The sequence below is a fragment of the Natator depressus genome, chromosome 3 (genome assembly GCF_965152275.1).
Source record: "Natator depressus isolate rNatDep1 chromosome 3, rNatDep2.hap1, whole genome shotgun sequence".
NCBI lineage: Eukaryota > Metazoa > Chordata > Testudines > Cheloniidae > Natator > Natator depressus.
In genome coordinates this window covers 207,105,664-207,132,530 of record NC_134236.1, presented here as the reverse complement: position 1 = coordinate 207,132,530, position 26,867 = coordinate 207,105,664, and the positions used below count along the sequence as shown (strand labels likewise).

The following is a 26,867-nucleotide window of genomic DNA, read 5'->3' as shown; positions in this document are numbered from 1 at the left end:
AAGAGCCCACATTAAGTGAATTAACTAGCTAACTGACAGGTGTCAGAAAGTAGCCCTCAACGGGGAATCATCATAGAACAGGGGTATTTGTAGTGGGATTCTGCAGTGATTGGTACTAGGCAGGCACTAGTCAGCATTTTCAAGCGTGATGTGGTAGTAAGTATGAAATTACTGCTGACGCAAAGAATGATGGAGTAGTAAATAATGCTGAGGAAAGGGCTCGGTGACACACAGCAATCAGGATGTCTTGGTAATCTGGGCCCAGACAAACAAAATGCATTTTAATGAAGCCCAAATGCAAGGCCATACATCTTGGAACAAGGAATGCTGCCAGTCCCTACAGAATGGGAGACTGTATCCTGGAAAGCAGGGACTGAAAAAAAATACAGGGGTTCCATTCTGGATAATCAACTGAACGTGAGCTCCCAATATGATCCTGTGGCAAAAAGGGCTAATACGGTCCTTGGATGTAGAAATAGGGGAATAGTGAGTAGGAGCAGGGAGGAGTGATTTTTACCTCTGCATACTGCATTGGTGATCCCAATATTGGAATATTGCTGTGACAAGTTCGGTCACAGAGATTCCCTTGGGACTGTCACCTGACGTTCTGAAATTACCTCTGAGCCCATTTTCTCTGCCAGCTTAGGACTCCAGAACCCTGCCTTGTTGAGCCAGACATGCCAGCCTGCTGCAACACAGACCCCAGTCTGGTCCACACCCACAAAACTGCAGACTTAACTGAAAACAGCTCAGCAGGTTACCTATCTCCAGCACCCAGACACCCAGTTCCCAATGGGATCCAAACCCCAAATAAATCGGTTTTACTCTGTGTATAAAGCATACACAGGGTAAATTCATAAATGGTCCGCCCTCTATATCACTGATAGAGAGAGATGCAGAGCTGCTTGCTCCCCCAGGTATTAATCACTTACTCTGGGTTTGTTAATAAACAAAAGTGATTTTATTAAGTATAAAAAGTAGGATTTAAGTGATTTCAAGTAATAACAGACAGAACAAAGTAAGTCATAAAGCAAAAACACACAAGTCTAAGCCTAATACGTTAAGAAACTGATTACAGGAAATATCTCACCCTCAGAGATGTTCCAATAAGCTTTTTTCATAGAGTAGACTCCTTCCAAGTCTGGACCCAATCCTTTCCCCTGGTACAGTCCTTGTTAGTTCCAGCAGACATGTTAGGTGATAACTAGGCGTTTTCTCATGACTGGCAGCCCCTTTTGTCCTGCTCCACCCCCTTTTCTAGCTTTGGCACAAGGCGGGAATCTTTTGTCTCTCTGGGTCCCCACCCCTCCTTCTAAATGGAAAAGTCCCAGATTTAAGATGGATTCCAGTATCAGGTGACATGGTCACATGTCCTGTGAGACCCCAGCCTCCATTCTTCCTGGGCTGGCCCACACGTACACAGGAAGGCCTGCAGATAAACAGAGCCATGTACAGGTCACTGATTCTGAAGCACTCTTAATGGCTTCCACTTAATATGCTTACATCAGTAAGAGCCATTTACATCTTATTCTCCTAACTCCAGACATAGAAATAACACATGCGACCAATCGGGTGAACACACTCAGTAAATTATAAACTTTGTTATGATACCTTACAAGAGACCTTTTGCATAAAGCATATTCCAGTTACATCATAGTCACATTTATAAGCATCTTTTCATAAAGCATATGGAGTGCAACATCACAAGTGCTTCCGGTTGTGGTGTCCACATGTTACAAAGACGTTGTAAATTTGAAGAAGATGCAGAAAAGAGCCCCAAGCTGGAGAAAACGCTGTGGAGTGAGGGACTCAAAGAGCTCGATCTGTTCAGTTTATCAGAAGAAGATTGAGAAGTGACTTGATTACAGTGTGTACATGCCTTCATGGGGAGAAAGTACAAGGTACTAAAGGGCTCTTTAGTCTAGCAGGGATGGGCAGACCAACAACCAGCACCTGGAAGCTGAAGCCAGACAAAATGTGTTTAGAAATAAGGTGCAGATTTTTACCAGTGAGGGTGATTAGCCCTTGGAACAAACTCCCATGGGCACTGGTGAATTCTCCATCTCTTGATGCCTTCAGGCCCAGACTGGAGCCTTTCTGGAAGATCTTCCAAATCCAAGTTGTTTGGCTCAATGCAGAGGTAACTGGGTGACATTCTCTGGCGTGTGTTATACAGGAGATCAGACTAGATGATCAGATGGTCCCTTCTGGACTTAAACTGTATGAAAAATCTGTGATTTGCTCACCTGAGGCTTTCTTGTGCCATCCTCTGAAGCTTCTGGTCCTGGCCAGTGTTGGAGAGGGACCTTGAGTTAGATGGACCCTCGCTTGGATCTGGTAGGGCAGTTGCAGTGCTCCTGTGCCTTGCCTGGGGAACGAGAGTGGTAACTCCAAACTAGCCTCAGCATGTAATCCTGGGGACAGATCCACATGCTTCCCTCCTCCAAACTCAAACACATGAACTGATCATTCAAACAACCCACTTCCAAGTGCTTTACCCTCCAACTATCCCCCAGCTAGCAATCTGATACCCCCCAAAGACAGACAGCCATTCTGTGCCCACCCAAAATCTTCCCAGGCACACTGAATGGAATGCATCCTCCTCCAGCTGCCAGGTGTTCCCAGTTTCCAGGTGTTACCCCCACCCAGAAATTGTTTTGTTGTAAAGGACAAAATTAGTGACCCCCTTTTCACTTCCCCTCCCCCCATGTCTCCTGCTGTCTCCAGGCCCCCCATCGGATTTCCATCTCTGCCACGTTTCCCTAGAGTTTAACTTCTTCCCTTTCTCGGCAGAGGGAGGTTCAAGCTGAGGGAGCGAGAAGAGATGTGGCACAAGGTTGAGGAGCTGGCCCGGCAGAACCCCCAGGTAATGATGTCACTCGGAATGGGATGGACGGGAGAGAGAGCCTTGGGATTCCAAACGCCTGCTGCCTTGGCCTGCAAAGAGCAGAACCTGTCACTGGGCTCCTCCTCGCAGAAGGTCCTGACCAGCCATGGAGCCCCAGTGGCCGCCTGAGTCTCAGTCCCCTATTGTTGTCATGAAGTGCAGTTACCTGAGGATGTTGCCAAGCTAGTGGAGATATCTCCAGTCTCCCAGCTGGCCTCTTACTTCAGGGGCATTGACCATCTGATATGGGAGGAGCAACTGTCCCCTGGAAAGCCTAGGTGTGTTCCAGGTTATCAAGTAGGAGTGTGCCAGTGGCCGGCACTCTCCTGCTGTGCCAGCCTAGGCATTGTGCATGGCACACCACCACTGCTCAGCAGGCAGAGTGGGAACAGCGAAGGGCAGGAGTCTCCCCAGCTCAGGAATACTGTCTAACCCCTTTGTGCTGGCTTGAGGTGTAGAAGGTGCTTTGCAGTATTAGGTTGGGAGCATGTGAAATTCCCCTGGGGCCCAGCCAGACATGGGGGATTCTGGTGCTGGAGTGCTGTGTGCCTGCGTGCTGAACTAACCTCCCGGATTGTTCGGATTGTCTGCAGTACCCCATGTATTACGCGCCCCCACCTTTGCCTCCTGTTTACTGCATGGAGACAGAGACCCCAACTGCCGAGGACATTCAGCTACTGAAGAAAACAGTGGAGACAGAGGCTGTGCAGGTGAGTCATGCAGAGTTCCTAGGCAGAGTTCCTCAGAGGCCGTCCCTCCACTATAGGTGGTTCCATTAGAACAAAGATATTGCCAGACTGGATCAGAGCTGAGTCCAGTATCCAGGGGCCAGCACCAGATGCTTCAGAGGAAATGTTAAAAACTCCACAGTAGGAAGAGGTGAGACAGCTAGAGATTCTTAAACCCTGAAGGAGGAGGATTTATCGCCCTTCAAAAATTTAGCATTGGCTGTTATACTTCTGCATAGTCTTGCGCTCCATATGAATGTCCAGCTCCCCTTTGAGTCGTGCTGAGGTCACATGTGAGCCCAGGAGTGTTTCTATAGTTAGGGCCCTACCAAATTCTTGCCCATGAAAAATGTGTCACAAACCGTGAAATCTGGTGTTTTGTGTGCTTTTACCTGATACTATACAGATTTCATGGGGGAGACCAGCGAAATCAGGAGTCCTGACCCAAAAGGGAATTGCAGGGGGTCACAAGGTTATTTTAGGTGGGTTGTAGTATTGTCACCCTTACTTCTGCGCTGCCTTCAGAGCTGGGCAACCGGAGAGTGGTGCTCTGACGGGCTGAGGAGCTGCCCTGGGAGGCCTGGCCCCCATTCCCTCCCCCCAGCTCTGAAGGCAGCACCCTGCCAGGAGCAGTGCAGAAGTAAGGGTGGCAATACCACACCATGCCGTCCTGACTTCTGCATTGCTGCCTTCCAAGCCGGGTGGCCGGAGAGTGGCAGCTGCTGACTGAGGTCCCAGCTCTGCAGGCAGCAGCGCAGAAGGGTAGCACACCATACCATGCCATCATTACAGCAGCTCTGCCTTCAGAGCTGGGTCCCGGCCAGCTGCCCAGCTCCGAAGGCAGCGCCGCCACCAGCAGCCATGCAGAAGTAAGGGTGGCAGTACTGCAACCCCCTCACTCCCACAATAACCTTGTGACCCCCCCCCTTTTGGGTCAGGACCCTAAAATTACAACACCGTGACATTTCAGATTTAAATAGCTGAAATCATGAAATTTATGATTTTCAAAATCCTATGACCGTGAAATTGACCAAAATGGACCATGAATTTGGTAGGGCCGCATGTGGCTTTGGGTAGTAGGCAGAATCCCTCCCCAGCAAGCGGGGCCTCCTTAAACATAGGCAGCTGGGTGGAGCACTGCTGTTACTGCTCAGCTTTGTCTCTTCTCACAGGGTGAGGCAAGGGGCACATGAGCAAGAGCCTCCTCTGTTCCCTCTGGGCTGGGGGAAGGGGAGATGATCAAAGTTGATCTGGGTGAGAGTGAGGGGCATGGGGCTCTCGCTGGGTGGGAAGTTAGTTCATCTCCAGAAGCTGAGCACTGACCATGGACTTTGTCTCTAGATACTGAAAGACATCAAGAAGGAGAAGGTTTTGCTGCGTCGGAAATCTGAGCTTCCTCAGGATGTCTACACTATAAAAGCCCTGGAGGCCCACAAGAGAGCAGAAGAATTCCTCACCTCAAGCCAAGAGGCGCTCTGACGGGTTAGGGAGCTGCCCTGGGAGGCCTGGCCCCCATTCCCTCCCCCCCAGGGGTACCCAGAAATGCACTTGGTTCTAATGTATAACTAGGGAATGAACATGGTGAGCTGTGCCTGTCCACGCCATTCTCATTCTTTCAGGGTAGATTTGGTTTTACATTGTACCTCGTATCTCATTGCATTGTCACATCCTCCTGCTTTTTCCTTTAACGCTGTTTTGTGTGTGCATTTGCAAAGGGAGCCCAACCAGTCCATTTCTGCATCATTCCAGGCAGGATTCATTCCATTCCCTGCTGCTTACTGACGCAGGACCAAAGCCTCCCGAATGCTCAGTGTCTGGATGGGATTTCTCAGCCATTGACTACATCACATGGTTCTGCACACAGCCCAAGGCCCTGTGCATGGACCATCCTCCACACCCACACCCTGCTCCATCTGTGCATCAGAGAACTGTAGCCATGACAGCAGAGAGAGGCTCAGCTGGTTGAATCAAGTCCATCCACAGGGCAGGTTTGTTCACTACAGTGAATTCTCAAGGGCCTTTTCCAGTCGAATTGTAACTGTTCTCGATGGGAGGTGATTCCACTGGTTAATAATCTGGCTTGACAGGAAAACAGATATTTACCTTAACTTTTCCTTTACTTAATTGAATCTCCCCAGTCTATTCTCTCCTCCCCCCCCCAATAAGGTGGGCTAATCCTTTGCTGGGTGAAGTGCTCTGCAGTCTCTGAATGTAAGCCCATTATTACTTGTATTCCTTTGTACCACCCTCAACTAATTACCCTCTCCCTTCTTCGTTTAGCATGATTTCCCCCCCACCCCACCCCCGAAGGTTTTTATTGGCCAGGCTCTAATGAGGAAAGATTGTCACTTCCTCCAACCATTGTTGCTCCTGTCTTGAGTTCCCTCAGACTTGTCACTGTATTTCCAGTAATGAAGTGCCCGAATTCAACATGCTATTTCAGGGGCACGTGACCAGTGTGTCCCTGCTCTGTGATGTGTCTGCATACTCAACCTGAAGTTGTGCTAGCCGTGGTTTGTTGCCATATCACGGGGGCATCTGCTGCTCCATCGCTACACCCGCTGTCGTGTCCAGGAAGCTTGTGCGGATAGCCTCACTCCTGTAAGCCACTGGCAGTGAAGTGATAGGTGGGTCTTGGGCCACTTTAAGTTTGGGAGCATTCTGTTGCCTCTGCATTTTGGAATCTGTAGCTGCTGCAGGCGCTGAGCGAGGCTCACCTTACGCTGGCCATGTAGGAGGCTAGTTCTCTTGTCTGGTGTTCAGCTGTTCGTTCTCTTGTAGCATAGGAGGGACTAGTTATACTACTTCATCATTAGGAATGTATTTGTCAGTAGCCCAGGGCCTTCATCCTGGCAGGTAATCTGTGGGTGCTATTGGCCGGGGTGCTGCAGTGTTTTGGTGGTTCTCTCCTGAACACTTGATTTTGTATCACAGCTCTCCCAGTTGTCACCCTGGGGAGACTAGTTTTTAAAGGGCGTGAGTGGGTTCGCTATTCTATGCTACCTTTAAACAAATACTGGCCTCGCTCATAACACAGATTGACAGCACTGGCCAACCCACTCAAGCCCTAACTGCATTTCCAAATCATGGAAAATTACAAAAGGAAAAGCCCTAGACTATCAGGTCTGCTCTTCATATTTAAGGGTATTCCCTGCTCCATCTCTGTGTTGTCTGTCTCCCGGGGTTCCCCTTGGGAGACAGTGCTCTAGCCTCATACTTCTCACTCCTGACCTTCAGCCTGTTTTTTCTTCCCTAACTTCACCCCACTGCCCCTACTTTTAATTCTGACCCCTAACTCATGTTAAATTCCTCTCCTTGTTTAGACCCTTCACAGGTATCTCCTTTCCCCTGCCCATCCCTACCCCCTCCCCCTGTTTAGCTTTTTCCTAAGTTATTCCTTCTACACCCTGGCTCATTCATGTTCTTTTGAATTCCCTCATGCTAGATGTGCCTGTCTCCCCCAGCAGAGGTGGGGGAGGTGGTAATTTACGTAGTAGGTTCTTTAATCCTTTGGAGATCTTTCTCTCTTCCCTCCCAGCCCCAAACAGAATGGCCTCTCTATCTGCTTCACCCTGTGGGCTACTTAAAGTCTCTTCTGGATCCATGAATCACAGATTGGGGTGGTTACTGCTTACTTTGAATGTGATCGTTAGCATGGAGCCAGGTGCTAAACACTTACCACATGCCTTGCCCAGCACCTCCATTGGCTACATAGCAGCTGTTATCCTGGAGTAGGGGCAAGGAAGGTATGCAGGAGTCCGTGGGGATAGGTTCCTGAGCCCTTCATAACACTGGTGGAGCAGAAAAGGGCACTGGGCTGAGGAAATGGAAGGGGTTTGCAAGGGAATGGGAAGAACGAAGAAGTCAGTTTGGCCTTGGGGTTGTAACACACACAAGCAAGAGCCTTCAATGAAGCAAGCTGCCTGTCAGCCCACCTCTGAAATGCTCCAGAAGGTTCCAGGGAGCAGGCACCTGCCCCAGTGGAGCGTGCACTGGGAGTAGATAGCCTGAATGCCTGTAGCGAAGTGGGTTGGCAGTAGAAGAGATGGAGGATGTAGCTGCATTTCAGGCTAGGATTTTCCTGGGGGGTGGGCTCTGGGGCCTGTCCTGAAGGGAGTAGCAGTGAAACGTTCCGCCTCCATTTCTGACCAGGACAGCACTACTACCTGGTTGGGTTGTACACTGCGGCATAGTGATGGAGCATTGTGGGCTGGATGACTTAGATGTATACATAGCCCTCTTTTTAATCTTCTTGTGGGGCAGGGAATTTTGTGTTTAGTACTTTAACATTAAATTTTGTTTGCTGCCTATTCATTCCCGTGTCCTATATATGTAAGGTGGGGCAGTGTGAGAAAGGGGTGAGTGCATGTGGCACCTCTGCAGAACTATCATCCAACAGAATTACAGCTAGTACGCAGCCGCTGGTAACTGTCTGCTATGCCACAGTTGTCTTTTGCACAAAATTTATTTCCTAGCATTCTGCCTGTGCCCTCCCCACTCACACAGACAGAGCTAGAGCTGCCTCTGCCACTTCTCACATAGCCCCTCCCCTCATGAGGGAAAAGCAAAACTAAACAATGCAGTCACCCCCTGGACACAAGTATTAAACTGCTTACAGGTCATATGTACATATGGTGTACTTTATTTTCAGTAGAGCATTATAGTATGAAAGTGTTGGATTTTGTACAGATGTCCCTGTATGTACAGAACTAAATAAAATGGATCTCTTGAAAAGACAACACCCTGGACTCCACCTCCTGTGACATGGTATAGCACAGCTGTTTGCCCTCGACAGCACATGCATGGGTGAGGAGGGAAATACCCTTTCCCTCATTGCGATCCATGGCACCTAGTGCAGATCTGTTGTTCCTCACAGACAGACCTGGCTAGAGCCAATAAACACTCTGCCCTTGGAGGTTACGAAGGCAGTCTGGTTCCTTAGGGGCAGAGAACTACTACTGGGCTAGCATGAGGACACCACAATAACTGACATCAAACTATCCAAGAGCTGGGAGTGGGAAAGGAAGAGACAAGGAAACAGATTTCCTCAGTGGGAGACAAACTGAACATCTTAGCGCTTCAGCACTGTGGGGAGGTAAAGTCACATTGTTGACCCTCCAGAAAAGGATGGCAGTGGTCAACCTCCCATATATAACCGGAGGTTAAAGTGCACAGGGTAGCACTTTCAGGAGAGCTGATGTAGCTGAGTACAGAGGGACCTGACCCTGGCTCTGCACTTCATTTCCATTCCGGCCTAGAGGTGCTGAGACTCTGCCTGGCCTGCAGCGTTCGCTGCACCATAGCTGTCCACTGGTCATCTGAGATCTCGCTGGCCCATGTGGGGATTCCCAGGGTCGGGAGCTTCACGCCAGCCATCGTCCTTTTCACCAACTCCACATGTGCTAGAGCCAAACAAAGTCAGAGCATGAAACCAGATGCTGCTGCTGAGACAGCACCCAGGCCCAAAGCCTTCAAACAGACAGGCTCTGGGAGCTCTGCTCCACCTCCAAGCAGCCAGGTACTGGAGTTGATACCACACCCAGCATGAGAGCGCTGCCTCTTTCTCTAGCCCCAACAGATGCCACTTCAGTCTAGAATAGAGGGAAGGGGATTCTCTTACCTGGATCCATAGGGATGGAACTTCGGCTGCTCTGAGCTGCAGCTCCGTCGTCCTCCTCCTCCTCGCTATCCACAGGGGGGTCTGGCAAATGCAGCCTCAGCATCTGCAGTGCACAACAAAATCCTCAAGTTTCAGCAAAGCCTGGGGCAGAAACATGGTCTCCCTCTGCATCCATCCTCCTGTACAGCCCCTCATTACACTTCTGCCTCAGCACGCTCCCCAGTATTGCCAACCCAAAGAGTCATGAGTCAGATCCCCCAAAATCATGAGATTTAATACAAGACTAGGTCAGGATTTTTGGTCTGTCTTGATTTAACTTCCCCTCCTCCCTCACTCAGTGCACCACAATCAGTGCTGCCAATGCTGACAAATTTAGAGTGCGTAATGCAGTTCTGGGCCCTGCTGAAAGAGCTGTCACTAAAGAACACAACTGAGCTCAGGGCCCCATAAGAGACAGGCCTGGCTCTGAAAAGCCTTGAAACTAGTGCAAGCATAATAATGTGTCTGTAACACACTTCCTCCCCCCATCTTATCTATACAATAAACAAACATCTATTAGATGGGAACTTTTAACACTTGCAATTTCCAGAAAGCCTTTAACAAGGTCCCTCACCAAAGGCTCTTACGTAAATTAAGTTGTCATGGGATAAGAGGGAAGATCCTTTCATGGATTGAGAACTGGTTAAAAGACAGGGAACAAAGGGTAGGAATAAATGGTACATTTTCAGAATGGAGAGGGGTAACTAGTGGTGATCCCCAAGGGTCAGTCCTAGGACCAATCCTATTCAACTTATTCATAAATGATCTGGAGAAAGTGGTAAACAGTGAAGTGGCAAAGTTTGCAGATGATACTAAACTGCTCACAATAGTTAAGACCAAAGCAGACTGTGAAGAACTTCAAAAAGATCTCACAAAACTAAGTGACTGGGCAACAAAATTTAATGTGGATAGATGTAAAGTAATGCACAATGGAAAAAATAACCCCAACTATACATACAATATGATGGGGGCTAATTTAGCTACAACTAATCAGGAGAAAGATCTTGGAGTCATCATGGATAGTTCTCTGAAGACATCCACGCAGCGTGCAGTGGCAGTCAAAAAAGCAAACGGGATGTTAGGAATCATTAAAAAAGGGATAGAGAATAAGATGGAGAATATCTTATTGCCCTTATATAAATCCATGGTACACCCACATCTTGAATACTGCATACAGATGTGGTCCCCTCATGGCATTAGAAAAGGGCAACAAATGATTAGGGGTTTGGAACAGGTCCCATATGAGGAGAGATTAAAGAGACTAGGACTTTTCATCTTGGAAAAGAGGAGACTAAGGGGGGATGTGATAGAGGTCTATAAAATCATGAGATCATGTGATAGAGGTCTATACAATCATGTGCAAAGAACAAGCTCTCTTAGCATGGAGCCATAAACATCTATGGGGCCCAGCTGCTAAAAGGTGACTGAGCCATACTGTGTCAGTGTGGGTCACGGACTATTATTTCTGAAAGACAGGGTGAAGGAGAGACACAAAGTATATAAAGTAACAGAGCCAAGTTGCAGAGATCTGAGCTCTACTTCCAGCTTTGCCAGAAGGGACCTTGTATAAGCTCTCATTTACTCTGTCTGTGGAAAGGGTGATCGATATGTTAGCCCCCAAGGCAGCAGTATGAGCCTCTGGCTGATACGGGATGTGAAGTGCAAGGAATAGTTACAGCAGTTAGTGGAAGAGCTGGGACTAGGACTCATGATCTCCAGTGATGCAGTTTAGTGCCCCTAGGCTTACAGGGCATTGTGAGGGGAGTCGGGTGCTTTCAAATTCTGCTTCCGCAAAAACACGTGAGGGACAGAGCTCCTCGTGTCATGGTGAGACAGCCCCCAGCAAGGGCCTAAATCACTTTACTCACAATAAGTTCACAAGATGGCAGCAGAGCACCCCATCTGCCCTGCGCACTCCCCTCACACGCCAGACACCCCCACGTGACCTGCAATCGCTCCTGGATGCCAGGGGCTGTCTCTGCAGGGGCTGTCTCAGCTGCCAGCGAACCCGTGTCCCACGACCCCAGCTCTGGATCCTGGCTCAGGGGCTGGTAGAAGTAGCCATCACCGCCCTCCTCCTCCTCCTCCTCAGGCTCCTCACTGCTCCAGTCTCCAGGGGGGTCCAGGGCTCCCTCAGGCACCTCCTGCGGCCCCAGCTCCTCATGCTCGTTGGGACAGATCCGTTCAGGGCCCATTGTCCGTGCAGCCACCAGCTCCGCGGCCAGCGCCAGCGCCTCAGCCTACGGGGGGACTGGGTCAAAGAAGCTCCAGCCCCCACGCAGACTTCCAGCACTGGGCCTCACCCCCCACGCCAACCAGCCTCCCCTCCGCATCCCCCCCCCCTCGAACCGGCTCCCGCTCCACACCCCCGCCCCGTGCTGGCCCCCCCCCCGCTCGAACCGGCCCCCGCTCCACACCCCCGCCCCGTGCTGGCCCCCCCCCTCGAACCGGCCCCCGCTCCACACCCCCGCCCCGTGCTGCCCCCCCCCCTCGAACCGGCTCCCGCTCCACACCCCCGCCCCGTGCTGGCCCCCCCCCCCTCGAACCGGCTCCCGCTCCACACCCCCGCCCCGTGCTGGCCCCCCCCCTCGGAGCGGCCCCCGCTCCACACCCCCACCCCGTGCTGGCCCCCCCCCCTCGAACCGGCCCCCGCTCCACACACCCCCCCTCGAACCGGCCCCCCCACACCCCCGCCCCGTGCTGGGCCCCCCCCTCGAACCGGCCCCCCCACACCCCCGCCCCGTGCTGGGCCCCCCCCTCGAACCGGCCCCTTTTGCCTGCAGGGGCAGCTCACCAAATCCGGGCCCGGGTCTCTCCCGGTCTCCAGGCAGGAGCGAGATTTCCTGCTTTAGCCCCCGGACGCGGAAATTCGTATTTGTCCAATGGGGATGACGTCACAGACAGGCCTTATGGGTATTGTAGTTACATTGTCACTCCCAGCCCCCTCGCCCATGGCCCCTCCCCCCTCCCCCTGTCACCCCCCTCAGAGCCTCCTGCACCCTCCCCGCCCCATATCTCCTCCTAGGAGCTCCTATAGCCCCTCCCTTCTCCCCCTGAAGTCCCCCAGAGCCCTCGCCCACAGCCCCCTCAACACCCCCCATGGCCCCTCCCCCCTGTCACCACCCCCAGAGCCTCCTGGCTTTTCCTCCTCCCCAAATCACCCTGCTTAGAGCCCCCCAAGGCCTCTCCCCATCATCCTCCTCCCCTCAGAGCCCCCATGGCCCTTTCTCTTCGTCATCCCCTCAGAGTCCTCCACTGGCCTCCCTGCCCCTTATGGCACCCCCACCAGAACCCATGAAATATGCTGCAGTGGTAGTTATGGAACAACTTGATCCCAGTGAACGTTTCCTTCTGAAGTCAGAGGTTGGCGTGTACTCTGAAGCAGCAGTGTGTATGTATATTGCTACCAAAACTTTTGCTTTTAATATTTACTGTGACAAGGCAGCATATTCTTCTTCATAGATTTGTAGATTTTAGGAATGGAAAGGGTCCAATATGATCAGTCTGGTCTTCACAGCACAGGCCAGAGAATGTCACCCAGTGATTCCTTTATTTTACTACATAATTTTTAAATTGGGTTTAAAAAAAGAACTAGATGAGTTCCTGGAGGATAGGTCCATCAATGGTTATTGGCCAAGATGGTCAGGGATGCAACCCAGTGCGCCAGGTGCCCAAAAACCTCTAACTGCCAGAAGCTGTGATTGGGTGATGGGATGGAAAATTGTCCTGTTCTGTTCATTCCTGCTGAAGCATCTGGCACTGGCCACTGTCAGAGACCGTTGGTCTGATACAGTATGGCCATTCTTATGAGCCCCTTCCTGCTGAGTGGGAATGTCTTTCTTAGAAACATGTCTAGTCTTGATATAAGGACTTCAAGTGACAGAGGATCCACCACAGCCTTAGATAAATTGTTCCAATGGTTAATTACCCTTTGTTAAAAATTTGCTTCCTATCTCCAGTTTCACCTTCCAGCCATTGGATATTGCTGTATTTCTGTGTGCTAGATTAAAGACCCCATGGCTATCAGAAATCTTTTCCCAAACTAGATACTTATGGACTGTGATAACTGATAAGCCACCACTTAAACTGTTCTTGTGGAAATAAAATAGGTTGAACTTCTTTGGTCTCTCACCGTAAGGCAGGTTTTCCAGACTGTAAAACACTCTTGTGGTTCTTTTCTGAATCCTTTCCAATTTGTCAGCATCTTTGCAAAGTGTGGACATATACATTGGACACAGTATTCCCGTAATGGGCTCTGTTTGCCCTGTACAGTGGTAATAACACCTCCCCTGCTTATATATCCAAGGATAATATTTGCTCTCTTACCTACCACATCACATCTAGGAGCTCAGGTTCAGCTGATTTTTCATTATGGTTCCTGTGTCCTTTTCTGAGTCACCCCAGGATACTGTTCCCTACTCTGTAAGGGTGACCTTTGGGGGGAGGGATAGCTCAGTGGTTTGAGCATTGGCCTGCTAAACCCAGGGTTGTGAGTTCAATTCTTGAGGGGGCCATTTAGGGATCTGGGGCAAAAATTGGGGACTGGTCCTGCTTTGAGCAGGGGGTTGGACTAGATGACCTCCTGAGGTCCCTTCCAACCCTGATATTCTATGATTCTATGACCTACAGTCTTTGTTCCTAACTGTATGACCTTGTGTTTAGCTGTACTAAATCTTGTGTTGTTCAAGTGAGCACAGCTCATTAAGCTACCCAGATCACTCCATAGAACCAGCCTGTCCTTAACATTATTTACCTCTTCACCATTTTTGTGTTATGTGCAAACTTTACCAGAAATGCTTTTATTTATTTATTTTATTTATTTTCTTCTAAATCATTGACACAGACATTAACTAGCACAGAGACAAGAACGGATCCCCCTGGGTTCACACTAGAAACACACCATTGGATGCTGATTCCCTGTTTACAGTTACTTTTTGGAGATCTTTCGGTCTGTATTTAACCCATTAAACACGTGCTACACTGAGTTATGTAACACTGATTTTTTAATCAGAATATCATGTGGTATTAAATCATATGCCATACAGAAAAAGAAATATATTATGTCGTCACAGTAAACCTTTGTCAACCACACTTGTACTCTCATCAGTAAAAAAGTATCCAGTCCTCTTTCTAACCCTGTGCAATGTTGTGCATGCCCGGGGGCGTGGGGGGGGGGGAGGACAGTGTGGTGTATGGGGGGGGCTGCCAAGTGCGGGCACAGGACGAGGTGGGCCGCGTATGGGGCAGTACGCTGGAAGATACTGTGGGTAAAGTCGAGGGGAGGAAGGGGGCATTGGTGGCGGGATGAATGGGGTGGGACTGGGGGAAGTGAGGGGAGAGGCATTGGGCGGGGTGGGGGGTAGGGCTGGGGGGCAGATGCATTGGCGGGGTGGGAGCAGGGGAGGAGCAGTGGGGTGCAGCCTGCACTGAGCCGGGCGGGGGAGGACCCCCTACCGAGCTCGCGCGCTCTCTCTCTCTCCCCCCCTCGCAGGGAGGGCGGCTCACGGGACTACAAGTCCCAGGCTGCCGCGCGGCGTGCGCTCTGCGCACGCGCACTAGGCCCGAGCCGCTGCGTGCGGTGCTGCTGACTCTTGGCAGGTGGCAGCTCGGCCGTTAAACCGGAGCCGCGCGGATCAGCCCCGCCCCCGTGCGTCGCGGGCCGCGCCGGCCCGGCAGGTAGAGTGGGGGGCGGGGCTGGGAGGAGCTGGTGCCCGCTGGGTGTGAGCGCTGAGGGAGAAGGTGTCGGGCGGGCGGGGAGCCAGTGCCCTGTGGGGGGGGGGGCAGGCGCCCTGTGTGGGGGGGCAGGCGGGGAGCCAGTGCCCTGGGGGGGCAGGCGCCCTGTGTGGGGGGGCGGGCAGGGAGCCAGTGCCCTGGAGGGGCAGGTGCCCTGTGTGGGGGGGGGCAGGCGGGGAGCCAGTGCCCTGGGGGGGCAGGCGCCCTGTGTGGGGGGACGGGCGGGGAGCCAGTGCCCTGGGGGGGCAGGTGCCCTGTGTGGGGGGGCGGGCGGGGAGCCAGTGCCCTGTGTGGGGGGGCAGGTGCCCTGTGGGGGGGGGCGGGCGGGGAGCCAGTGCCCTGTGGGGGAGGCAGGTGCCCTGTGTGGGGGGGCGGGCGGGGAGCCAGTGCCCTGTGGGGGGGGCAGGTGCCCTGTGTGGGGGGGCGGGCGGGGAGCCAGTGCCCTGTGGGGGGGGGCAGGTGCCCTGTGTGGGGGGGCGGGTGGGGAGCCGGTGCCCTGTGGGGGGGGCAGGCGCCCTGTGTGTGGGGGGGCAGGTGGGGAGCCAGTGCCCTGGGGGGGTAGGTGCCCTGTGGGGGGGGGTGGGCGGGGAGCCAGTGCCCTGTGGGGGGGGGTGGGCGGGGAGCCAGTGCCTTGTGGGGGGGGCAGGTGCCCTGTGGGGGGGGTGCAGGCGGGGAGCCAGTTCCCTGCGGGGAGTCAGTTCCCTGTGGGGGGGGGCAGGCGGGGAGTCAGTTCCCTGTGGGGGGGGGCAGGCGGGGAGCCAGTTCCCTGTGGGGGGGCAGGCGGGGAGCCAGTTTCCTGTGGGGGGAAGGTGCCCTGTGGGGGGGGGTGGAGGCGTGGAGCCAGTTCCTTGGAGGGGCAGGTGCCCTGTGGGGGGGGGCAGGCGGGGAGCCAGTTCCCTGTGGGGGGGCAGGTGCCCTGTGGGGGGGGGGGCAGGCGGGGAGCCAGTTCCCTGCGGGGGTAGGTGCCCTGTGGGGGGGGGGCAGGCGGGGAGCCAGTTCCCTGCGGGGGGCAGGTGCCCTGTGGGGGGGGGGCAGGCGGGGAGCCAGTTCCCTGCGGGGGGCAGGTGCCCTGTGGGGGGGGGGAGGCGTGGAGCCAGTTCCTTGGGGGGGCAGGTGCCCTGTGGGGGGGGCAGGCGGGGAACCAGTTCCTTGGGGGGGCAGGTGCCCTGTGGGGGGGGCAGGCGGGGAGCCAGTGCCCAGGGGGCGGGCAGGTGCCTTGGGGGGGCAGGTGCCCTGTGGGGGGGGGCGGGCGGGGAGCTGGTGCCCTGTGTGGGGCGGGTGGCCCTTGGGGGATTGGGGACGGAGAGCTGGTGCCTTGCTGCAGGAGAGGGGCAGGCAGAGAGCCGGTTCCTCTGTGCCATGTGTCTGCTGCATTGCAATTCGGAGCAGAGCAAGTGTCTGTGTGGTGCCAGGCAGGCTGGATTGCTCTGGGGCAGCTTTCTGAGGCTCCATTCTGATGCAGCCTCTCACTGGGCTCTTGGTGATGGCAGCAAACATTGGTATGCCTGGCCTTGGGGCATGGTAATGGCTGGTGGGTGTGTGGGAGAGGTTATGGTGTGGCAGGGAATGGTGAGCTTGTCCGGTGGGCAGTAGGAGCTGGTCTGGGGAAGTGGCTCGTCTCATACGTGGTATCTAACCTGAGAAGGGGCCCATAGAGGTCTGGGTTGGAAAATTAAACACAAGTCTATGTAAATGATGCCCATAGGGGAGTGACTTATTTTCAAAAGCCCCTAAGTGATTGTGTTTAGTTTCAGGGTCTTGTGCTCCTTGGTCACTTGGGTATTTCTGAAAATTGCGTCCTTAGTTACTAGAATGGATAAACCTCTCTCTCCAGTTCGTGGGTTTTACTTATTTGATGACCCTCTGTACGGTAAAGGTGTGGCCTGGGGTTTTGTTTCTTGAAAATGAAAGAATCCAATTTGACTTCCATGGCTGGCTTCAGCAAGTGCCCAGACCCTCTGACTTCGTCTTTCCTGTTGGTTTCAGAGGGAAAATCGTCTCACTTCTGAAATCCATGGCTGTGATGGTGAGACTGGTGTTTCTGATGGAGACATTCAAAATGCCTGTAACTCATGGGGATCGGCCTTTCATTTCAGTTTCTGTTACCAAGGTTTGTTCTTCACTTCACCTCGGTCAGTATTTATCTCCTGGATCATAAATTCTTGATATGTGCCTCAGTGGAGGTCAGTGTCTCCTCGCTGTGTCCCCTGTCCTGAAATGAGAAGTGCATGTGCCTTGGCAAATGGATTGAAAGGTCTTCTGATTGGTGCTTATGGAAGCTCTTTTGTACGGTTTGTAACAAAACTTGGTGGACCCCAGTAGCTGGGCCTCTTGTAGCAACAGGACTTGGAAGGGTGGGGCAAGGTGTTACCTTCCTCTTCCCTAATGGAAAACACACATTGCTGCCACACCGGGACATAATGTTCCTCTTCACCCCTTCTAGTGGAGCTTTATCTGAAAGGGCAGAGCCAAGAAATGACTATTTAACTTGAATTTCTGTTCTTAGAATCATAGGGTTAGAAAGGACCGCCAGGGTCATCTACTCGTCTAGCCCCCTGCCAAGATGCAGGAGTTGTTGTGTCTAAACCATCCAAGACAGATGGCTCCAGCCTCCTTTTGAAAACCTCCAGGGACGGAGCTTCCACAATCTCCCTAGGCAGTCTGTTCTTACAGTTAGTGTTTCCTGAGATTTAATCTAAATCTGTTTGAACCCATTGCCTCTTGTCCTGCCCACTGTGGCAAGAGAGAACAGCTTTTCTCCATTTTTTTTTTTTTTCTCCATGGCAGCCTTTCAGGTATTTCATGTCTCCCCCTTAATCTCCTCTCTTCCAAACTAAACATCTTTCTTCATCTTTGATGGCTCCCACTTTCAGAGGCATCCAGAAGGGTCCTCAATCTGTCCTTACACAGACATCTCATAGGCAAGATAGTATATGTCATAGGCTCCTAGCAGGTTGCTTGTTCCTGGCAATGTGGATTGAAATCAAGAAACAAATGTGGGCTGAATCTCAGGAAAGACTTCTGGAGAGTGAGGGCTGTTCTACACTACAGCTGTAAATCGACCTAAGTTACACTACTTCAGTTACGTAAGTTACATAACTGAAGTTGATGTAACTTAGGTCGACTTACACACAGCATGGTGTAGACACCGCTGTATGGGAGACGCTCTCCCGCTGACTTACCTTACTCTTCTTGAGCTGGAGTACAGGAGTTGATGGGAGAGCACTCTGTCATTGACTTAGTGGGTCTTCACCTGATCTGCTAAATCGACACCACTGCATCGGTTGCAGAAGTGCCGATCTAGCCGTAAGTATAGACAAGTCTGAGATGTATCTGACTGGAGAACAGTCTCCTAAGGAAAGCGGAGGTAACCCCATCACTTAAAACTAGGACTAAGTACATACTTCCATAGGGACCAGTCCTGCACTGGCCCCCATGGGGTGGACTGACATAGGGCTTATATGGAAAACTCCATGAACATCTGAGTCTAACCTTCTCAGAATAGCTTCCTGAGCTTGTGTGGCAGATGTATTAGTCACCATGCAGGGAGGTTGTGGGGGTTTCTCTTCATGGCGGGGCCTACCCAATGCTGAGGGATTTACTTTCCACTCTAAAAGCACATGGTTGCTGCTATCTTGCAGTAAGACCCCACTCTGACCTTTGCCCTCTGCCAGGCTACTGATAGAAAACTTTGTGCAAAGACTCTGTGGTAGCTGATAATTTCAGGTCTCTTTCCAGGTGATAGTCCAGCATTTGCACTAATAACATTCTAGCGTAATCAGTTTGTTTATAGGAACAACAGATCACAACAATTGAAATGCAATCCACCCTTCCTCTAATTTCCTATATTTTCTAGCTCCTGAAACACCTCCCCTTCTAGAAATATTCAGCATCCCAATAAAGTTAATATCAGTGGTTAAAGATACACATGTATCACATTAAGGTTATGTTTAAATGGCTTGGTGGTGAGGGGGAAGGGAAAGGGTGGTGATTAAAATAAAATAATGTATGGTCAATATACAATGTGCTGCTAAATGTTGTTAGGTATAAGTATGTACCTTATTATGATCAGACACTCATTGAAATGTTTTAGTGTCAGTGACCTGAAACATCAAATAAAATCGCCCCCCACCTCCACAAAAAACTCAATTCTGATGAATCCCGAGGGATTAAGTGCAACCTCCCCTGCTCCCCACCTCACTGTTGCCCGGATGTCTTCATTGGGGTTCTGTGATTAATTTTTCCAGTTGGATCCTCTCGCTCAGGCTGAGTGGGGAAGCCCCCGCAGCGAGACCTAGTGATCCTGTTTCTCTGTATGTTGCTAAGTACTAGTTGTGTGTAGGGGAGTGAGTTCTAATTATGGATTTAGTGAGGTTTTGGGAGGTGAATGGGGTACATTGAGATTGAACAGGTGTTTGGCAAACCCTCACTTCCAGTCACTCTGGTTAGACATGTCCTTGGTTTGAGAGAGGTGGTTTTTTTCCTCCAGAGCAATTCAGTTGCCTTGTGTGGTATCATCATTTCTGTTTATAGCAGGTTTCTGTGGGAGTCCTGAGTATCTTATGCATGTCACAGCTGCCCTCAGAGATTCCCTGAGAGCTCTGAACAAACAGCAAATAAGACTTCATGGGGTATCCTGGGAATCTGGGGGAGGGGATTTATGTCCTCTATGTGGTAACCTCTTCTGATGATTGCTGGAGATACTGGAAAAGGGAAGGAATTACATAGGGAAGTTTGTAATGAGATGGGCAGAAAAGCTGGGGTGTAGCCTGCATTGTGCAGGAGGTTCAGTATCTGTTCAGGAGGCTGTGGAGATGGCGTAATGTCTGTGGTCATTATTCAGGGGATACTGGTATAACTGTAACTTTAGTACTAATCCCCAAAGCACTTCATAACCATTAACTCTCTCAGCCCCCACTCCATGGGGAAGGTCAGTATTGTTCCATTTTATAGAAGGGAAAAATGGATGCAGAGAAGAAGGGACGTGCCCAAGGGCTCTCAGGGAATCACTGTCAGAGCTGTGATTTGGAACTCAGCATCTTCAGGCTCTCAGTACTTTGTCCAGATCACAAGATGATGCTGTCTGGAGATACTTGGATGATCTGCCTGCAGAGGGTGTGGCGAGGTGTGTACACAGTATTAGCTGCTGAAATCTTTCATCCAAGTTGAAGTTAATCCAACTAAAATACTTGTTTTTAAATCTCCTGCCGTCGCTTTTCTAGCCCAGGTGAGGTGACCCAACGGTTATGTGGTGACCTTCGTTGTAGCAACATTTTTAGCCATGCGTTGTGTCTTATAGAGAATAAGGAAATAGTCTCTCCTGAAGATTTGACAATCGGGATGAAGTGTGACATGACGTGATACAGGGAGAGAGGACTTCAGGTGGGAGGAAGGGAGGTTTGCATAAAATGGTGAATGAGGCTGCTTGTTTTCCCAGGGTGCACCTTGTGTGTGTCCTCTGTTTGAGGTCTACTTATGTAGATGTTAGGTTGGTGTGAGATAGTGACTGTGCTGCAGAGACTGGGGAAGAACTGGGTTTTTGGGGAGAGGGAATTTGTGTGATGTGGAAAGTTGGGAGACATTCTAGGCATAAGGGGATCCTGGAAGAAAGTGCAGATGCATTTGTGGGACAAAGCAAAGAAAGAAGCATCATGGGAATTGATATTATCTGGCACAAAAGCTAAACAGAATAATGGCAGGAGATGGGAAATGAGATATAAACAGGGGCAGTGCTGATATCTGCCTGCAGGTAAACCTGGGTGAGTTTCTGCTCTCTGAAGTGATGAGCTTCAAGAGGTACCTGGTGTCTTGAACAAGCCTCAAGGCTTGTATTTGTGTTAGCAAATTTAGTGGCTGTTTAGCAGCACCATTGTAACCAAATCTAGTGTAACTGGGTTTGTGCTGAAAAAGCCAGTAAATACACTTATGTAGACACAGTCCCTGTCTTTCCTGCTGCCTTGGAACAAATAGCCAAAGCAGTGCGTAAATGTCAGGAGTGAGTGTAGAAGCTGGATTACTCTGTGGCTGGATCTAACTGTAAGTTGGATGTGCCTGAAATAGAACAGTCTATATGGACTGCTTCAAGCTGGCTGGGGCTATTTTAAGTGCTATTAAACCTTGTGGCTGGCACATCTCGGGACACGGAGCGTTGAGGACTAAGGCAGTAGCACGGTAGGGACTTTCTCTCCTTCAGGCACTTTTACAGAGACAGCCGGTGCAGATTCCCTGCTGCTTGGGGAGTCCTTAGCAGGGTGGGGCTTGGGAAATCCAGACTGCTTATTGCTGGGTCTTCCCATCTGGTTTGGGGATTAAGGGGGGGAAGAGCTGGATCTGTGCAATCAGACAAATCTGAGCACTTGCTAGAAATGGCTTTAGCGTCCATTTCCTTGGCGCACAGGTTGGCGAGCCAGCTCAGCAGCATGCTCTCATTCCAGCAATGAAAACATGAAATTTCTTACTTTTGCAAAAAGTGCAGCCATTTTTGTTCACTCCTAATAACACCAGTTTTATAGAGTCAAACTTGAGAACTGGTGCATGGGCTAATTGTGACCAATTTGGTCAAATAGCTATTGCTGTTTCAGAACATACTTTTCTGATGTAATTTATAGCTGTAATTGTAGTCCTGTGCAAGGACACACAACTTTGTTAGGCTGTCACAACTTGATTGAGGACTGGTTCTCTGAGTTATGCATATGCTTTAAACAGCTCTATAGTCAGGGATGGTAGAAATAGCCATACACGTTCTGTATTCTAAGGATTAAAGACTCCTATTTTCTACAGAATGTAGCTTTCCTTTGGGGGGGAGGGGAAGCTTGTTACCCTTTTAGTCACAAGTTACTATCTAAATGTTACTGGCTCTCAGGAGTGAGTTGTCCCATTCTTAATGAGTATCTAAATACTATCATTTTCTCTGCTGATTGTCCTTAGAGAAACTTCCATTATGGCTGAGTGCCATGCCCACCTGCCACCCTGGCAGTGATGATGGGCTCTTTGCATACTGTCATTGGGCTGCCCCTTGCTACTCTTGCATCAAATAACTAACACTTGTATCCCTTCAGCAATTAAAGTAAAACCTATGTGGCCAGTGTGTCAGCTCCAAAGAGCTTCTGTGGAACAGAAGAAGGATTTTGTGCATTTTCATTAAATACCAGCAGTTCATTCTTGCTAATCTTTTATTAACTCTTTTGAATTAATCTCCTTGTCCCTTACAAAGAACTAGGAATATGACCAAGGAGAGCTTAAATTACACAGAACATTTTAATTGCCATGCCGAATCAGATCATTATCACCCTGAGGTAGGACACCACCAGTGGTCAGTGCGAGGAGCTTCAGAGGAAGAGGAAAGGAGTGCTGCAGTAGCAGTTTATGGAATAACCTGCTCATAGGGAAGTATCTGACCTCCTGGCAGTGAGTGACTGGTTTAAGCCCTGATGCTCCAGGGCTGGTATCCCTTCCAAACTTTATCCTTGTTTAATCCTTAGTGTTGTAATTCAGGATAGTCTCATTAGCTATACAAAAGTTAATCCATTTTTGAATCCTCCTAAGCTTTTGGCCTCAGTGATAGCTAGTGGAGCTCACTGCCAGAAAATTAAATTGCACTGTGTGAAAAAGTATTTCCTTTGCTCAGTTTTGAATTTGCGACCTTTTAACTTCACAGTTGTATTAGAGTGGAAGAATAGGGCAAATAGAATAGCCTGATCTACCTTATCTATACCATTAATTGTTCTAGATCTTCTATGTACCTTCTTAGTTGTCTCATCTTTAAAGTAAATAGCTGTCAATATGTCCACGTGGAAGTAGTTTCATGCTGCTAATTGTTTTGCTGCCAGTCTCTAACGAAAGATCCCCGAGGAAGTCTGTATACAATTCTGTACATTTTGGAAAACTTATGGGCAGGTGTTTTTGATATACGTCTCCTTAGCCAGGTATTTCCATTGTTCTACCAATAAAATGAAAACCAGCAGGATCTTATTAAAGGGGAAAAGGCAAAATGCCACATTTATTGTGAATACAGAAAGAATCATAGTAAGCAGTTAGTTATAGCTATAACATTCCATTCAATTTCATATTTATTCACTCATTCATTCATACACACACACACGCACAGGTTCTGCAAGGTTGTTATCATAGTTACCAGCCTTAGAGTTGCTCATGCCAAGCCACTGGCCAGGTGGCCTAGACGTGAGGAGGGAGCAGGGTCTTGTCAGATGGTCATCTGATGCTCCTGGAAGTTGGTTTGCAGAATCATACCCCAAAGTTCTCACTTTCTAGAGTCCATTTTTATAGGAATTTCTTCCTGTGCCAGTCTGGGAATTGCTTCATCATGCTGTTGCTGAATCAATCAGCAGATGGCACATTCCTGATGGCTCCGTGCTGCCAGATGTTATCTTGTTCTTTGGTTCTCCCATTCTTGAGGCTGTTGGGTGGATTCCAGTCTGCCCTCCGGGGGTCCTCTCGTTATTTCCACTTCAGTCCTTCTTCAGCTGATGGACACTGGATTCTTAGGCTGGCACCTCCCTGATCATTCAGTTATTATCCACACCAAGCATCCATCCACATACATCCTCTATCTCTATTTTAATCACAATTGTTAACAGAGCGAGATGAATACAGCAAAAGGGCAGGGAGTCTCTGCTGTTTCTGTTGTTACAAAGTATTGCTTTGAGTCTCTCTCTGTGTGAGTAGTTGTTGTTACAAAGAATTGCTTTGAGAACAGACTCTGTCTTAGAATGTACTAACACAATTAGCAGCTTGCAAGTTTCACACATAGAGGGAGAGAAACAGTACCAAAAACCAAGAGACCTCTTAATAATTAATACCCTGGAATTTAAACTATGGGGAATCAAACTCGTATGTGATTTTAATACAGAACTTCTTTAATATGATCCAACACCATAAAGAAACCAAGCATTCATTGCAATGTCATCCAGTCAATGTTTCTCCCTCCCAAAGACAGGGGATCTGTTAAACTGTGGAGTGATGATGGTGTACTGTGTCTAAGCAATTCAAATGACCAAAAAGTGATTCAACCCTAACAAAATATGAAAGAGAAGGTTTAGTGAAAGTTAGAAATTGTGACCTCTTAATGCTCTCTGAAAAATTCTTAACACTTAAAGCTATATGCCTGAGGATTTTTTTTTATTAATATTAAGATTGTGAACTTGTTCCTTCATGTGAAATATCTTCACAGGAACAGTGGAACATGCATGACTTAGAAAATCTCTTGAAAGGTGGTATAAATATTATTCCTAACTAAAATATTTTAACTAGTAACTTAATACTAGAAACTAAAACTTAGAAATGGAACTTTACCTTGGCCCTTCTTTACTGTAATATTACCCATGAAGTAACAGGTACCTGTGAAGTTTGCTGCTACATGTGCAAACCTATGAGAGGTCAAGTGCCTGCTCCAAACCACTGAATTTGATTTTCATGTGTAGGCTATATGGGGAGGAGAGCCAGTCAGATAAAAGATGGTGAGGGAGATCTGGATGGGAGGCAGCACATGAGAAGTGGGTTTTAAGGAGGCATATGAGGTGAAAGAGGATGCTTGGTGGACAAGAAATAGAAGAGGTTCAAGCATAAAAGAAGGTAGGGAAGCAGAGAGCAGGTGGAGGAGATCAAGGGAGGAGTAGGTAATGAGAGGAAGGGATGAGGTTATGCCCCACATGGAAGGGGAGGCCAAGCAGTTTGAATACAGTGTGGCAAAAGACAGGCAGCCACTGAGGGATCTAGAAGGGAGTGATGGAGACAGTGGAAGAAAAGGAAGATGGGTTTTGCAACAGCTCTTTGGCTGGCCTGGAGGTGAAGGTGAGAGTGGAGATAATCCCCTGGTTCATTCCTTGGTCTTCCTTGTACTTTTATGAATGTTGATTATGCAAATTAGAAGCCATGTTGTGTATTGCTAACGGTATAATTGTTTAATCTTCTATGTTGAGGTCTTGAAAAGATCTTGTATTTAATAGAAATGGGCGTGTAAAGAGGTGAGAGGCTTGAAAATGAATTAATACTTAACCATGATATGTACGCTTGGTTCTGTTTGTAAAGATATAAAATACAGATAATGTTTCATTGTCATTCATATTGTGTGTTAATAGTTATTATATTTTTGTTACAAACTTAGATGAACACTTTCAAATATGGGTGCCTAAAGTTAGTCACGTAATCCAAATGGCCTGATTTCTTTTCAAAGGTGATGAACACCCAACTCTTATTGACTTTGCTTTGATGTAGGTCTCTACTTTTTAGGGATGTGTTTGAAAACTTTGTCCTGTGTGACTTGAAACTTGCATCAGGATGAGTTAGGGCTTCACGTATAAATAGTGTAGGTGGGATTTTCAAAAGCAGTTTGTAGTGGCCTAATTCTACTCCCTGATTGGGTCTGTCTAGGACAGAATCCTCCCAAACACCACCCACTATGCAAACTTTTTTTAAATTCGTGTATCATCAGTCCTCTAAAAGACTGAAAATGTTCTTCTACTGAAAGCTTCTGTGTCTGCAATAGAACCCACTTTTTAAAATGCCATACGTTTCATTATTCAAAAAGGTTCAAAGTGCAACTTTATGTTGAATGATTAACAAACCTGACAAAATATAAAACTTTACAGGCAACAGCAAGACTTGCTATGGCCTTGTAAGGGATAAAGAATTAACAAATGCTGTAGATTGGTGCTTACTGCTTAATATGGCTTTAAGAATCCATTACCAATCAGCTATGCTTAACAAAACAACAAGCTTTAGGGCTGTGGGTGTATGGAGAACATACTGCGCTGTCAAATGCAGCTTCTGCCTTTGCTACTGTACAATGTGCCAGGCAGGCTGAGGAGAGTTCAGTAGCGTCACTTGCAGCCTAATATGGTCTCTGTAAGGGCATACTTTTCATACATTCTTGGCTGCAGCACATGTGCTGTGGCAGGCTTGTGTGTCTAGGTTATCTACCTCTCTTCCATTTACCTTACTTTTTAAAGGAAAAAAGGAGGGGAAAAAAAATCTGTGAAGCAGAGACTCTTTGCGCAGAAGTATAACTAAGGTCCATCTACTCTGCCCCCCCCCCCCAATGGCAGCAAGTCTCAGAGCCTGGGTTGGCTGATTTGTGCTGAAGGGCTGAAAATAGCAGTGTAGACATTCAGGCTCAGTCTGGAGCCCAGTCTTTGAAACCTCACTGGGTTTCAAAGCCTGGGCTGCAGCCTGAGTGGGAATGTCTACGCTGCTATCTGGAGCCCCGTCGTGCGAATCCCCCAGTCAGGGGTGGCTCTACCAATTTTGCCACTCCAAGCAGTCATCGCCAAATTGCCGCTGCCGCAACAGTGGTGGAGCTGCCGCCGAAAGCCGCTGCGGCGGGAAGAGCGGCGGAGCTGCCGCTGATTTGCCATCGCGGGACACGGACTGCTGCCCCATTAAAAATGCCGCCCCAAGCACCTGCTTGGAAAGCTGGGGCCTGGAGCTGGCCCTCCCCCCAGTGAGTTGACCAGGGCTGTGACTCTCGCCGCCATGGGGGTGTGTTGGGGGTGGAGCGTTAATGTATCTGTACTACAAGATTAAAGTGACAGGTGCTACTCTTCCTTTTTCACTTAACTGTGGCTGTGCTTTTGCACCGAATCCTGCCTGCTGGCATATTCTGGTTTAACTGTAGCAGCTCAGCTCACAGTTGCTTTCTTAAGATTTTGGGCTGTGTGAAAGCGTTCACTGTGCTCTCCCATGAAATTATCACCAGATTACTGAAACCAGAGACGGTTGAGTCTGAGGCTCTCCTTTCTACAGCACCGGACAGCATGTCTCCGCATAAGTGCGAACACAGACTTTACGCTTTTAATACTTTCAATGAGGAAGAGTCACATTGTTTAGGAGGCTACCAACTGAC

The 26,867-nt window shown here is 49.4% G+C and overlaps 3 protein-coding genes across 8 annotated transcripts in view; 2 read left to right on the top strand and 1 right to left on the bottom strand.

Moving 5' to 3' along the window:
- PPP2R5D (protein phosphatase 2 regulatory subunit B'delta) overlaps positions 1-8,460 on the top strand; it is a 52,132-nt gene extending 43,672 nt beyond the window's left edge. For both annotated transcript variants that reach the window (XM_074949804.1, XM_074949805.1), the window contains exons 14-16: positions 2,794-2,866; positions 3,481-3,597; positions 4,957-8,460. In XM_074949804.1, coding sequence (XP_074805905.1) covers positions 2,794-2,866; positions 3,481-3,597; positions 4,957-5,094 — 328 coding nt within the window. In that variant the 3' untranslated portion in view covers positions 5,095-8,460. The remainder of the gene's footprint in view (positions 1-2,793; positions 2,867-3,480; positions 3,598-4,956) is intronic.
- MEA1 (male-enhanced antigen 1) lies at positions 8,234-12,227 on the bottom strand. Its single transcript, XM_074947641.1, has 4 exons — positions 12,201-12,227; positions 11,221-11,514; positions 9,236-9,338; positions 8,234-9,017 (listed from the first exon to the last, which is right to left on the bottom strand). The coding sequence occupies exons 1-4, from the start codon at positions 12,225-12,227 to the stop codon at positions 8,854-8,856; spliced, it is 588 nt and encodes a 195-aa protein (XP_074803742.1). The 3' UTR covers positions 8,234-8,853.
- Positions 12,228-14,815: 2,588 nt separating this feature from the next.
- KLHDC3 (kelch domain containing 3) overlaps positions 14,816-26,867 on the top strand; it is a 35,652-nt gene continuing 23,600 nt past the window's right edge. For 2 of the 5 annotated variants that reach the window (XM_074949800.1, XM_074949796.1), the window contains exons 1-2: positions 14,816-14,950; positions 16,994-17,117. The gene's annotated coding sequence lies outside the window, so the exon portion shown is untranslated. Of the gene's footprint in view, positions 14,951-16,993; positions 17,140-21,132; positions 21,179-26,867 lie in introns of those variants that run through there. The other 3 variants (XM_074949797.1, XM_074949799.1, XM_074949798.1) reach the window with 3 other exon arrangements.